The sequence below is a fragment of the Neolamprologus brichardi genome, chromosome 6 (assembly GCF_056152115.1).
Source record: "Neolamprologus brichardi isolate AB-2024 chromosome 6, ASM5615211v1, whole genome shotgun sequence".
Taxonomy (NCBI): Eukaryota; Metazoa; Chordata; class Actinopteri; order Cichliformes; family Cichlidae; genus Neolamprologus; species Neolamprologus brichardi.
Genome location: NC_142109.1, coordinates 9,000,194 through 9,014,351, shown reverse-complemented (window position 1 = coordinate 9,014,351; position 14,158 = coordinate 9,000,194). Strand labels below are relative to the sequence as shown.

At 41.3% G+C, this 14,158-nt stretch overlaps 1 protein-coding gene across 1 annotated transcript in view; it reads left to right on the top strand.

Moving 5' to 3' along the window:
* The window catches only part of LOC102782354 (unconventional myosin-XV), a 51,009-nt gene that overhangs the window by 25,426 nt on the left and 11,425 nt on the right, over window positions 1-14,158 (top strand). Inside the window, exons 38-56 of the mRNA XM_087842403.1 lie at window positions 1,527-1,606; window positions 1,687-1,760; window positions 4,762-4,870; window positions 5,013-5,081; window positions 5,161-5,225; window positions 5,312-5,689; window positions 7,396-7,477; window positions 7,567-7,662; window positions 7,789-7,849; window positions 8,172-8,265; window positions 8,668-8,785; window positions 10,982-11,097; window positions 11,189-11,248; window positions 11,393-11,468; window positions 11,568-11,683; window positions 11,797-11,915; window positions 13,441-13,582; window positions 13,786-13,897; window positions 13,986-14,060. Coding sequence (XP_087698529.1) covers window positions 1,527-1,606; window positions 1,687-1,760; window positions 4,762-4,870; window positions 5,013-5,081; window positions 5,161-5,225; window positions 5,312-5,689; window positions 7,396-7,477; window positions 7,567-7,662; window positions 7,789-7,849; window positions 8,172-8,265; window positions 8,668-8,785; window positions 10,982-11,097; window positions 11,189-11,248; window positions 11,393-11,468; window positions 11,568-11,683; window positions 11,797-11,915; window positions 13,441-13,582; window positions 13,786-13,897; window positions 13,986-14,060 — 2,042 coding nt within the window. The remainder of the gene's footprint in view (window positions 1-1,526; window positions 1,607-1,686; window positions 1,761-4,761; window positions 4,871-5,012; window positions 5,082-5,160; window positions 5,226-5,311; window positions 5,690-7,395; window positions 7,478-7,566; window positions 7,663-7,788; window positions 7,850-8,171; window positions 8,266-8,667; window positions 8,786-10,981; window positions 11,098-11,188; window positions 11,249-11,392; window positions 11,469-11,567; window positions 11,684-11,796; window positions 11,916-13,440; window positions 13,583-13,785; window positions 13,898-13,985; window positions 14,061-14,158) is intronic.

The window sequence follows — 14,158 nt, the reverse complement described above, 5'->3', positions numbered from 1 at the left end:
TTTTCTTTAAATATTTCACAAAAGGCTAACATTAAGGGACACATCAACAAGGTTAATATAGATTTATTTACTGCAAATTTAGATTTTCTTCATTCTTGCCCTGTTATTGATGTCACAACCCCAGATATTTATCATTTAACAACCACTAAACCCAAATACCTAAGCATACATGATGATTTAAAAACAACTCCACCTTCACCTGATACATCTCTGAAATGTCAGTATGATGAAATAATATACAAAAAGTTTCTAGCCTCAGAGGTATTTTAACTTCAGATGCTTAAGGTTAGTATAATTATAAATTATGCTTTCCTTTGTCTGTACCTGCAAACTGAGTGATTCAGTTAGAAACAACAGTAAATATTGTTTGTAGCTGTTCTCAGCAAAAAAAAAAAAAGTCAAAAAAAAACAAACAACAAAACTCCTTAAGCTGCAGACTGTATATAAAAGATGGAAGTTGCCAGCATGATGTCAGGGATTCATTTGTGAAGCCACGTTTTAAAAGTTAGATTTTAGCATTTTGTCTGTCGCTGTCTTACTTTTATTGAAGCTGGAAGTGGGACACTTGAGTGATTAGAATGCTGCATAATCAGCTAATGTTTGCAAGCTTGGCTAGCAAAGTGCATCTGAAAAACACAGATATTTGCTAATTAATACTGTGTAGCATACAAATAAAATGCTAAATCTCACCCAGACTTCAAAATGTACTCTTTGTCAGATCGTTGTCAGAGAAGCTTAGCAGGTAGCTATTGGTTATGGCTCTCTGGGTTGGTACCCACCTATCATTAATGCAATTAAATAGATTTTTTTTTTTTTTTTTTTTTTTTATTGATTTTTATTGATTAGCATTCAAATATCTCAGTGAAGACAGAACAAAGATCTACCACAAAGCAAGAAAGCATGAGACAAGGCTAATCAAAAGGTATTGGCTGAAGCATTTGCTTATTACGCCAACCCTTTTAACAAAAGATCTTTTAGCATGCAGCTCCTGTACACAGGGCTCGAAGCAAATAATAAATAGATGAATAAGAAGACTGAACATTTGTCACGAACTGAGAAATTTGCTATGGAGACCAGAACAGGTTTTTGTTCCCGGGTGAAACATGTCAAATTATGCTGTGAATTTGGATTTTCTGGCATGTGAGTCTCTGGGGACTGACTTTCACTTTTGAATCCAGCCTCAAACACCAATTCTTTGGCTTCATTTTCCAATCGCAGAGGTTGCCCCCTGCTTAAAAGTAACTGCACATTCCCTGCTTGGCACCAGATAAAAATGCAGTAGCACAAATAGTGACTCATTGGTTCACAAAGCCGAGCTTTTATTAGCTGAAGACAGTTGGTAAAGACCAAAAATGGAGCTTCCCAGAAAAACACAGACATGAAAGTTGCTTGGAACTGTTGGATGTGTACATAACTAATTGTTTGCATGTTAGTAAACCTTTAAACAACTTTAAAGGACATTTTAAAAGTCTGTAAAGGCGTCGCCACCAGTTTTAAACAGCCTTTTCTTTCTTATTGTGTTACAGAAGCCTGTTGGGGGGTGGCTTTAACACAAACGATGATGTCATATCTACAGCCATGTGTAGCTCGGATGCAATCAGCCAAGGTACGTCACTACACCAAACATATGTGTGCACATATTGATTGTGACTGGAGCAGACTTCAAAGTCCTCTCCCCTCTCTCAGACCTGGAGCCTCACAGAGGGATGGATCGTTATCTTGACAGCCTGTTTGACCCTGTGCTGTCTGACGGAGCTGGAGTAAGTTACATAATTCATTCACTCTGAAACACTTGCGCATGCGAGCAGACTCCTCCATCAACCATTTACTGTCAGTCACTGTAAATCTCTGTAGAGCTCTATTTTTAGAAAGTGGGCATGGAGTGTGCCTTCAAGGAATGAGCTGTATACTGGGTAAAAGTCAGTTAGATGTACAATGCATATAGAGAGCACTTTTGCCACTAGCACACAGACAGTTGTGAATATACTTCTGAGAGCAATTTCCAATAGAAGCACCCAGTTTCAGGTCTGTCCTATGGACGTGTAGGTCTGAGATGTTCAGAAAGTCTAGTGTTCGATCGAATAAACCTTTTTGTAATTTGCAGTCATTTTTTCCACTAATAATAGTAAAATATAATACAAAATATAACTGGATAAGGTGCATAAAATGAGAATAAGGACAAAAGTCATTAAAGAGAGCAAAATCTAATTAAAGAAGAACAATAATTGTTTTACATCACCTTCTCAACAGGCGTCATCGAGAGACTGAGAAGATTTAAAAGGAACACGAAACTCAGTGGGAGTTTGGTAGAGAGTGAATATCATAATGTGAGGCCCTAATAGCAAAAGCCTGAGCGTCTTTGTCACAAACTGTGAGCTCCAAGTTAATTACAGCAAAACTGTGACTGGGAATTAGGGCATGTTTCTAGAAAGGAGGATATTTAGTAAAGTGTGTCTGGTGATTTATGTTTTTTAGCCTGGCTGTGCCAGATAAAAGCTTTTTTTCACTTGAAAATTGTTTTCTTACAGCAGTAAAAACAGTTATTCTTCATCTAAAATGTGTGATTGCAGAGAATATCTGAAGACTGAGTTAAAGCCTTTTGTCAGGGCAGTGGTGCAGTGAATGCGTGACTTTGTCGGCCGGCCAGTCCTCTAGACGCCGATGTGGTGAATGTTAGTCGTGCTATCGGATGTGGCTGACAGGAATTAGCATGTATCAGATGTGTTCTACAGACCTCTCCCGGCCAGCAACCTATTCCGTTACCCAGTTACCGTAACTGTCACAGCCACCAGATCGCCACGATGATTTCCCACCCAGGGGATCTGCTTACGAGGGACTGACACTCTGGCAAATGAAGGGCTTATTTTTTAATGAGACATGGCCCACAAACGCACACACTCCTGAGGATTTATGGGTCAGTGGCTGATTTCTGATGGAACGGTTGCACACTGAAGAGGGAGATTCCTCTGATCACACAGCAGACAGTCACTCGCTCTAAGATACTGTAAGCACAAATGCTGTTTCAACAAGCAGACACACAGATACATACATATATTGTATTTATATTTAAATATATACACATACAAATATACATAGAGTTCTGTGCAAAAGTTTTGAGCTATCCCTCTTTTCTCTACATTTGCTTACAAGCAGCCTGACCTTCTTGTGATTTTTAAAATGGACAGTTCTCCAGGCTTTCTGAAGGCCTTTCAGAGTTTTTCTTTGAAGATTGGCTGCTTTAAAAAAAGAAAAAAAAATCAGTTTAGACCTTGAACCTGACATTTTCAGAGGAATTTTCTTTTTGTTAAGCTACTTTTAAATTGTACCTTTAGGCACTTGGTCCATTTTCTTATTTTGTATCTATGAAAAATGACAAATATAAGAGTTTGAATGGGATCAAATGGTATTTGTGCATCAACAGGTGATTACCGAAGAGCTGTTAGCTAAAAATTTTTACCTCAGCACTGTGTGCAGTGTGTCCTTAAAAAAATTGAGGAAGCTGAACTTTGCTGAAACCTCATTAGAAATGGTTTAAGTGGAAGTGTGGCTGTGGAAAAAGCCATGGAAGCAGAGAAAATGCATTTGGTTTGCCAAATTATACAAATTACACAAGAGCTGAACCGAAAATCAGTGACAACAGGTGTGATTGAGCGATTAATCCAAATTCAAAGTATTTGAAGTGTTTCTTAATACATTTAGAGCAAAAATGACTTTGACTCTTTGGTGCTTGACCTCACGGTGACTATATTTATCTTTTATATACAGTCTGTGGTTTTAAAGTCTGCTTGTGTATCCTCACCAGTGTTGGGGAGTAACGGAATACATGTACCGCCGTTACGTATTTAAAATACAAAATTTGAGTAACTGTATTCCGTTACAGTTACCGTTTAAAAGGGTGGTATTTAGAATACAGTTACTTTGTTGAAATAAATGGATTACACGGCGGTACTTTCCTGTTTCATATTGTGGCGGGTCAGGACTGTTTGTGTTTTGTTTGACAGCTATGTTCTGTTGTTCCAGGCGGCAGCGTTACGGTTGCCATGGTTACAGGGTGACGCTCTCTCTCTGCGTGTTTCCTGGGTGAGAGAGGCCTTTTTGTTGTTGTTGTGCTAAGCTAATAGGCAGAATGCTACAGGTATAGCTCTAAAGAATGTAGCATCATGGGCAGTGTAGTCCGTGCTGCAGGGAGAATGGACTGCCATACACGTTATGTGTCTGTGAGCGAGGGAGGGAGAAAAAGGAAAAGTATGAGCTGTCATCGAGCAAAACGGGAGCTGGAAGCATGTAAATATAATAATAACCACTGCAGCCAAGAAGAGTGCCTGACAAGCCCAGTTGTAAGTAAGCTATTAAGACTCGACTGTACACCGTATTCGTGTTTTCCTCCAAAAACAATAAGTTCTGTTGGAGCAGCCTTTCAACGCCTCTCTCTGTCTCTCGCTAGCAAAGTTGACCCAGACAACAAAGTAAAGCTATTTTTCAGCTACTAGCCGACACAGAACCCGACGTATTAGCCAGAGGTCCCTTTACTACGGTTCGGAGCCGCGGACCTTCAGTAACAGTAATAAATCACAGCAATAGTACATTCATGTAGTTGTAAACAGCATGATAATATATTAAGTAATCCAAAGTATTCGGAATACGTTACTCTCATTGAGTAACGTAACGGAATACGTTACAGAATACATTTTGGGACATGTATTCTGTATTCTGTAACGAAATACATTTTAAAAGTAACCTTCCCAACACTGATCCTCACAGGAAGTAGAATCAGCTGGAGGACTTTCCAGCCGGATGAAGGGAGCTGGGGGAGTTGGTGGTGGTTGGCATCAACAAGGAGCGTCCACGGGCCCACCGCCTCCACCTGGAGGTCAGTCACAGACATGGGCACACATGCTAAATATTTACTCCTTCGCACTCCACAGTCCTGACAGATGATTAGCGTGTGAAATAAAACAAACACACTTAAAATCTGACAGAAACTGGATGGCTGTGTGTGTTTGTGTTCACAGCTGTGCGAGTACTTCCTGTGGGAGGTGTGATGTCGCCTCCTGTTGCTGCAGTGGCACCTGTAACACCTGGTTTGTATAACGAATGATGATGATGGGGGGGAATCATCAAACATGATTTTCCATCTTGTTTACTGTGTTTTTCCTCCAGATGCCCGGCAGGCTGTTTTGTCCCAGCAGCAGCAGGCGATCGTGAACCAGCAGGCCGTCATCATGGTGCGCCTCGGTTTTGGATCCGTGTCTGTTTATCTATCCCACTGCTCTCTGCTACCAATGTAATGTGTCATGTTCTTGTTTCTCAGGCCCAACAGATGACTATGCAAGCCATGGCTATGGTCGGCAGCCCGGTGTCGAGTCCGCCCACCTCCCCGATCACGAGCCCTCCCATGAGTCCTCTGTTCCATCACCCTCTGAGCCCTTATGCCCCCACGAGCCCGTATGCTGCCATACCGCCAAGCCCGTATGCAAACATGCCACCGAGCCCCTACGCCAACTTCACCCCAACTCCCTTTGCTGCAGCAGACATCCCGCCTCGCCCCCATCATCTCTCTGCTCAGGCTCCGTCACAGCCTCAGGCTCGGCCTCCTGCCGGTCCCCAGACTCAGCCTCAGGCCTCCCCTGCCAACCCTAACCCTGAGCCAGCCTCCACAAAAACTGACAAAGCTAACCCAGCAGCACAGGTCAGTAACTCCGAGACATGTGAGGAAACAGTTCGCACTGACACGTTGCGTAATATTCCAGCACTGCCGAGTGTATAAAAGAGGCTGCCGTGAACTTAAAGCAACAGGAGCCGTTTATTTGAAATACAAAGAAGATATGTGTTGTCAGGATAATAAGCAGCAGCTGGTTCAAAAAAAACAACAAATATAAAAAAACAAAACACATAAATGCATCAACCAAAGATCTGCAATAGTAAACATACTCATTTCTATGCCTAATCAGCCAATCAAAATCAAGCTTATCTGAAAGTGACTCTCAAATGTTCAGACAAATGAGGGTGAAGCAGTTGTGCGACTACAGCTGCTGCGGAGGCGGCTGCAACTTTTCTTTGGTTCTGATATCTTAGTTTTACTCGTGGAGGTTACTCTGGGTCTGCAATCCTCCGCAACACTGTTTGGAAGTGGTATCTTTTTTTTTCTAAGAGTAATAATTGAATATTTTGAGTTATGAAGCTGCGCCTGATATTATTAGAAAGGTTGAACCCCAGTGCTCCCAGTACCAGAGACAGAGGGGGAACATCTGGTTTCACTGGCTCTGTTATTTAAATATAGATATGTGTGGTATCTACAGAAACATCAGAATCTCAGCTAAAAACTCACTAATTCATTAAAGAGATAAATAGATTCACAAACACTATGCACAGCACCCTGAAAACACAGATCTCTTTATAAGGCGAGAACAATCAGCTGTGACTGAACTTGGACGAGTGACGAAACGTTTCTTCCTTATTCGTTTCTTTATGCACAGACGCAGACGGATTATATGGTATAAAAGACAAAATAAGGTGAAATTCGGTGTCTGCCTTGGTTACTGTTTTGGTTTTGTTTCTTTGGTTGCAAATTACAAATTTAGTTTGCCAGTCTCATCCTTCCTTTGATGTGATGCCCAGAATCCCTACCTGCAAACATTTACTCTCACAGTTTGCCCATCTTTATTTCCCTGGCACACGTTGCTGAGTAAAGTGGCGCGTATTAAGTATTCTGAGGAGAAAATTTCAGACAGGTTATGGGCGAAGGAGTTAAATTGGATTGAGGCAAATTCCATCAGTGCGAGATTTCAGCTCACTAGTTAAGAGCCATCCATCAGCGGCACTCAAAGACCAAACTGAATAGAATATCTCCCTCCGTCTCTGCTACATTCGCTAAGTTCATGTCAAGTGATGAGATCCTCGGGTCATCCCTTTTTTTCCCTCCGAGCTCATAAATTTCTGGGATGGCAGCTTTGATTTGTACAGTGAGATATGTAAAGTTGTTTCAGCGTCTATATGACTTTTCCTCTTACATTATTACAAATCCTCATGTTTGTAGTGGTCAAAGGGAAAATAGTTATCTGAGACGGAAAGATGTCACCCTGTGCATTGACTGTATTGTCCTTTGATCCACCAGTTTTATACCTTTCATTTTAGACCTTCCTTCATGTCAGAACTCTGGCATGTCTATCTTTTAATGTTGCAAATCAACAACAAAAAAGTCCCCCAAAAACATTATGCACAGTTGCAGACTATCCACAGGTTTGTCTGCACCAAAAACACTGTCAGCTTCTTTTTTCTTTGCTCTCACACTGACTTCTCTGGCAAAATTGCAGATGACTACATTGAGCATCTGCAGAATCTTGAGTGCTAACTCTCTGTTTTCTCTCTCTGTGTGTGTCTGCGTGGCTTTTTCAGGCTCAGTCAGCCAAGGACAGCGTCCCTCCGAGAAAAGCTCCGGGCATCCCCGTGAACAAGGACAAACCAGTCAGGAAATTTGGTAAGAGAGTGAGAGAGAAGTTCGCTTCTCACAGAACTCTCATTTAAGAGAGCAGAGGAAATCTAATCTGTTTTTTTCGGATGCCTCAGCCCCAGTTGTGACGTCTCCTCTGCCCCCTGCTGGAGAAGTGGTGAAGTATTCAGCTCAGACTTCAGATCATGTCATCCCCAGCCAAGATATCCAAGGTAACTGCAATTTTTGATAGGTTCACACACACATGTGAATAAGCGAGTCTTTTTCTTGACATTTTTGAAATATTGTATAAAACTTTGAAACCACCCTCTGTTGACATGTTTTATTTCATTAAAAAGAAATCATTAATAGATACAACTCTCCACCACCACCGCCGGACCCACTGCCACCTGGCAAGAGGTGAGGCTACACAAACAAGCACGCACGTGTTCTGTGTTGAGGAATCAGCTCGGTGATCAGATTTTCTTACAATAAACTTTGCTTGTAAATCCAGCACAGCAGTTGATGCTGTCTGCAGACACAGAAATAACTGTGCACGCTGTAAACAAAGCACCGACAGACACTGGCTCCGACGTTAACGCCTGCATTAAGCACGCAGCACCAGAACGATCGTGTTTACACTCAGTAAACATAAACGCAGATTATGCAATTTGATGTATTTGTAGTAGAAAAGCCCTGCGCACTGTAATGTGTGATGTTGACACTGTGTGGTTGTACTTAGGAGACCAGAAGGGAAGTTTAAGAAGACGCAAACACCTCGCGATGAAGCTTTACAGATCCTCAAACCACAGATGGAGAACCCTCCTGCTCCACAGGTGAACACACACGCGTGTTAATGCAAGCAGCATATACAGTTGTGGTCAAAAGCTTAAATCCACTCATCATGGGCACAACTGTCATGGTAATTTAAGGTTTTTAATTTTCTTTAATTTATTTCGTTCTTTTTACTGGGTGGAATGATTGTACAGATGCAGCTTTAATGACTTAATAACTACAACTGGTTTAATTTAGTTTGAATTTATTTTTTTATTTTCTATAATCCACACAAGGCAAACCAGTCCCACTGGCAACAAAACAGGTCCAGAGCGTGACGCTTCCACCACCGTACTTAACAGCTTTTGTTCTTAGGTCTGAGCATCATCTGACCCTGTGTGGATGCAAACTTTTGACCACAGCTGTAAAAGGTCACATAACAAAATGTTTTTGTGTCTCCCCAGCCCAAACGTCCTGCTGCTGCTTCACCCTCTGCGTCTGCAGTGAAAGAGGCAGGGTTTAAACCCACCAAGAGCACAAAGACCAGAGCGCCTGCCCGTCCCCTCCCCATACCTCCTCCAGGTATACATTGATTTGTGTACAGATGAAGCTAAATCACTTGCCCTTGTTAGAAAAATCTCAGCTTTAACCAAACAACAGTAGTCATCTCAGGACCCTATAATCCTCAGGCTCAAAGAGGATCGACCATGACCAACTGGGATGAAAGGAAAGAGGAGAGGGAACAGTTCTGTTTTGTTTAGATCAAATAGACCTTACAAGAAGAAATTATGTGCTGAAGATATTGTCTGGCTCACAGAAAACCTGCAGAACCTGATTTTAGTTCAAAACTGTGTTTCAAGGCTTATAAATGATGAATAAAAAAGAAAAACCCGCATGAGCCCTGTTTTAGCTTCCCTTCACTGGTTTCCAGTCAGCTTGGGAAATTAATTTAAAGATTTTATTAATCACATTTTAAGCGCTTTATTGCTTGGTTACGAGCATTATTACTGCAGCCCTACCAGCCAGATTGTCAGCAAGGACTCGGATGACTAGATCAAGTCTAAAGCTGAGTGTTTTTTTATTTTCACCAGGGGACTCTAAGCTTCTGGATCAGTCAGTGACGAATTTTAAATCACTTCTCAAAAAGTCTTTCAATAATGTCTCTAATTTACTTCACATTTTATAGTATTTATTGTCAGGCTTTGTTTGCCTACTTCATTTTCAGAGGTCTGCTTTTATTCATCGTACTATATTAAATTGCTTAATCTGAATTTGCCTTTATAAAGTAACTCATAATGTATTTGGAAAAGTGCTTTATGAATAAAGTGGTTGAAAATTCCCAAGCTTTTATTTCTCCTCCAAACCTCTATGCCACATGTTTAGTTAATGTTTTAAAAAAATAACATATATGCTTATTGTTACATAAAATTAAGGCCAAGCACCCAGAAAAGAGTCTCTTAACAGTTTTCAGGTATTACTGGGTCATTATGTTGCCTCCTTGCCTCTTTTTATCTACTTCTCTGTCCTCCTGACCTCATCTAGGAAATGCCACTTTAATAGTTCCAGGTTTCTCTGAGAATTTCTAGTAATTTGATATCTGGTTATTATAAAGTTTTGACCTACTCACTGGATAGTTAATGTACTTGCATTTGGGTTCATTTTCTTCTCTAAGTTGGTTATTTGTGTTCTTAGTTTCCTCAGTGTTTCCCAGTCTGTTCCTCCATCTTTCTGGTTTCTGTCTTAATGTCATGGTCCCACCTGAGTAATTTCTTTTGTTTAATGCAGAGTCTGCATTAGTTCTCTTTCCACATTTACTTGAACACTTGGGTTTCTTTCCTGCCCTGCATTAGCGTTTTTTCCTGCTTCCTGAATGTTTTCACCTGTGTCTAATTTTCCCTCCTGTTCCTTGTTCTCAGTTAACCCAGTGTGTATAAATAGTCTTGTCTCCTCTTAATCCCTCTCAGATCTTTGGTCTCCTCCCCCTGTTTTTCTGTGATCTGTATGTTCTCTTAGACTTTTAGTATTCTTCACTTTGCCATTTAACAGCTGGCTTTTGTATCTTGACTGTCAGTTGTAATTTTCCTGACAGCTCACATTACCTGCTTGTAAACACTAAGTAATAGCTGAGACAACTGTAATAGCTCTAAAGGTCAGGATATTGACAGTTGTGAAATGGGAGGACTGTCACAGCAAGCAGGCAGTGAGATCCCACATGACCCTGAAGGCACATAGATTCTGAACTATAAGAAACGTTTGACTTTCTGTTAAAAAAAGAAAAAAGTTTACAAAATGTTGGAATGAGTTTTCCCTATTTTCTGTAGTAAACTAATAGCAGACATAAAGATTCACTTCACATTAGCCTCCCCTATACTGTGGAGTGCTAACTCGCACAGGTTAGGGTGCTAAACAGAAATGGTGAGCATAAACACCCTTGTCTGGTTTCCCTCCCTTGTTCCCAGTTAGCCCAATGTGTATAAATAGTCCTGTCAGATCATTTGTTTGCCTCACTCTGTGTTTCTGTGATTTTAAGGTTTCTTAACACTGCAAGCAGTTATTAAACTGTTTACTTTTGTGTCATGCTTGCATTTTGTAACGTCAAAATAGATAACTATAATAAATTACTCTGGACTTCAGGGGAAGGAGGGCAGTGAAATGCAAAGTTTCTTTGCGTAGCTTAAAGCACAGGTTTGCCTGAGCACAGCCTCATCTCTATCCTCGTGTATAAATAAGAGTGTTGACCGGAGGTAACACAGACATAATCTGACCTGTTTTATGCAGTCTCTCGAGAACTTCCAGTAGAGACACAAACTATCCAGACGCAGCTTCATCAGAGGACCAATGAAGAGCACTACACCTACACCAATGTTCCCTGGAGGCTGTATCTGAGGAAGGAAGTGAGCGCATATACAAATATAAATCATAAAAATTCCACTTATTCTGACCTGTATCTCCTCACTATTAAACCACGTTTCCTTTCCTTCACAGGTATTTTATCCCAAAGACAGCTTCAACAGTCCCCTGGTGCTGGATCTAATTTTCAAACAGGTAACTTTTCTTTTCTTTTCTTTCTTTTTTAAATTTCCAACCCATTTGAGCTCAATAAGTTTAACTAATAACACAAAGATCATAGAAAGATTCGTCTTAATAATTTCTAACAATTCCTCTTCTCTGCTCTCCTCTGTCCTCCAGATAGTAAATGACACCTTGTCAGAGGCGTGTGTTCGCGTCACCCGGGATGAAAGGCAGAAAATGAAAGCTCTTTTTGGTAGTCTGTCTGTTCTTCCGGGAGACACTTTTTAAGATTGTATGCTTGAATCTCTTTGACATTCATGAGTTTGTGTGTGTCTTTTTGTGCAAATGGCAGCTAAGCACGGCGTCAGACAGAATATGGATCCAGTGGAGGAGCACGTAAAGAAAACTGTTGTCACAGCAGCCAGGGAAACCTGGGAAATATACTTCTCCCGACTCTTCCCAGCCTCGGTGAGCCTGGCGGTGAATCCTTAGGGCAGTATGATTTCTGAGTCGGTGGGGAATTTTCATTTTTAATAACACTTTTTTTTTTTTATATATTTTTTCTGTCTACATTTCTGCAGGGTAGTGTAGGAACGGGGGTGCAGGTATTGTCGGTGTCCCACAGTGGAATCAAACTGCTAAAGACTGTAAAAAGCAGTGCTACGGCTCCAGACTACTTCCGAGTCCTAAGACCGTACACGTATGTGCTTGTTTGTCTCTGTGTAGATTTCTGTCACAGACAAATACACCAAACATACACGGAAATACAGCACATAATGCAACAAGCAACGTTTGCACAATTCTAACAAACGTGACTGTCAGTATTTGGTGTGAACACCTTTAGTTGTTAACACAGCCTGAACTCTCTTAGGAAACATTTCTCATCCTGTCTTTAAGAAGTATTCAGGAATAGTTCTCCAGGCTCCGTGAAGGACATTCAGAGCTCTTCTTAGGATGTTGGTTGCCTTCTGTTCTCTGCTGATATGATCCCACGCTGCTTAAAAGAGGTCTGTTGAGGTCTGGGCTTTGGGGAAGCCAATCCGTGACTGATAGTTTTTCACTTTTCTGTCCAGTTATGCCTTTACTTTACAGATGGCTATAGGCACTCACTGTTGTACCTCTCATTTGATCTCCTCTATACATACTGATGACCAAAAACTTTAAAATTTGGTGCTAACCCATGTCAAATGAATTAGCACTGTTGCCTCACAGCAAGGGTCTTTGTGGAGTTTGCATGTTCTCCTCTGTGTTTGTGTGGGTTCTCCCAGAGTCCCGGTACTCTTGCTTCCTCCTACAGTCCAAAGATATGCAGTCACTGGGGTTAGGTTAAATAGTAACTCTAAACTGCATAGTTGTGAATGTGAGTGTGAATGGTTGTCTGTCTCTGTGTGTTAGCACTGCGACAGACTGGTGACCTGTCCAGGGTGTACCCTGCCTCTTGCCCTAAGTTAGCTGGGATAGGCTCCAGCAGCCCTGAAACCCTAACAAGGGTAAGCGGAAGAGAATGGATGGACTCCATTAGACCTGTTGCTGCTGCTGCTGATTTTCAGTCCAGTTCTTGTGTAATTTCACATGCCTCAGCCTTTTCTCCCTGTCTTCTTTCCACTGTCACCATTTCCATTGTCAGTGAATAGTTTTTAAATGGCCTGTATTTGTATAGCGCTTTTACTAGTCCCTAAGGACCCCAAAGCGCTTTACACAACCAGTCATCCACCCATTCACACACACATTCACACACTGGTGATGGCAAGCTACATTGTAGCCACAGTCACCCTGGGGTGCACTGACAGAGGCGAGGCTGCCGGACACTGGCGCCACAGGGCCCTTTGACCACCACCAGTAGGCAACGGGTGAAGTGTCTTGCCCAAGGACATGACTTTCTGCTATCGATAGTTTCTTACCTGACACTTCTTTTATTCATTGGCTTCTTTTTTTGTATATGAAACTGAAGAAATCAATTATGTCTTTATATACCAGACCGCAAAAAAACATTCCTCTGAAAAGGACTGAAAATGAGTGGAAAAACCAGCCAGTGTTCAAAGGAAAACTTTGAATGGTCTTCAGAAAGCCTGGAGAACCAGACCACCTAAAAAATTGAGAAGAAATGACGGTTGCCTCGAGACTTTTAGACAGTACTGTATCTCCAAGCTCTCACCAATTTGTTGTCTGATAGTGTGTTTTATTTTGTTTTTGTTGTTAAGATATTTACTCCGCTTTTTTTCCAGCTATGCCGACATCCTGTTTGTGACCATCCCATCTGAGAACATGCTGGAGTTCAATCTGACCAATGAGAAGCTCATACTGTTCTCAGCCAAGGCACCACAAGTCAAACACCTCATAGACACGTTCATCAATGAGATCAAAAAGGCACAAAGCACACACACACACACACAATTCACCTGAAACATTCAGCTTAAGTAGGTTATGCCAATGTCCAGATACACAAAGATAAACAACAATTACACATATAAAACGTACGCAGGTATTTGAGCTGTTTAAAAAAAAAAAAGAAAGAAAAACAAACCAAAAATAAGCTCTTTTTTCTGTGTTTTCCCTGTTTCCCCCTTAAGGACTCAGACTACGTGATTGCAGAGCGTAACTTTGTTACAGATGACCGCACGATGCTCAGTTTCCATAAAGGTGACATCATCAGGCTTCAGGTTATGGATGGGCTGGAGAAAGGTGAGGCACTGGTGTGGAAGTCACGCTGTATTCTGTGTGAATCTGCGGCAGACTCATGAGCTCATATTCGTCTTTGCTCATTCTCCAGGGTACAGCTATGGCTGCGTGGTGAGGAAGAAGGTTGTGTTTTTGGAGGAGCTCAAAAGAGACACTCAGGACTTTGGTATTTATGAAATCCTGTTATTTTAATAACAAAAAACAATCAGTTTTGCACAGAGTTCCCAGTTGTTGGACGAGGCCCAAATATAAACAAAGCGACAA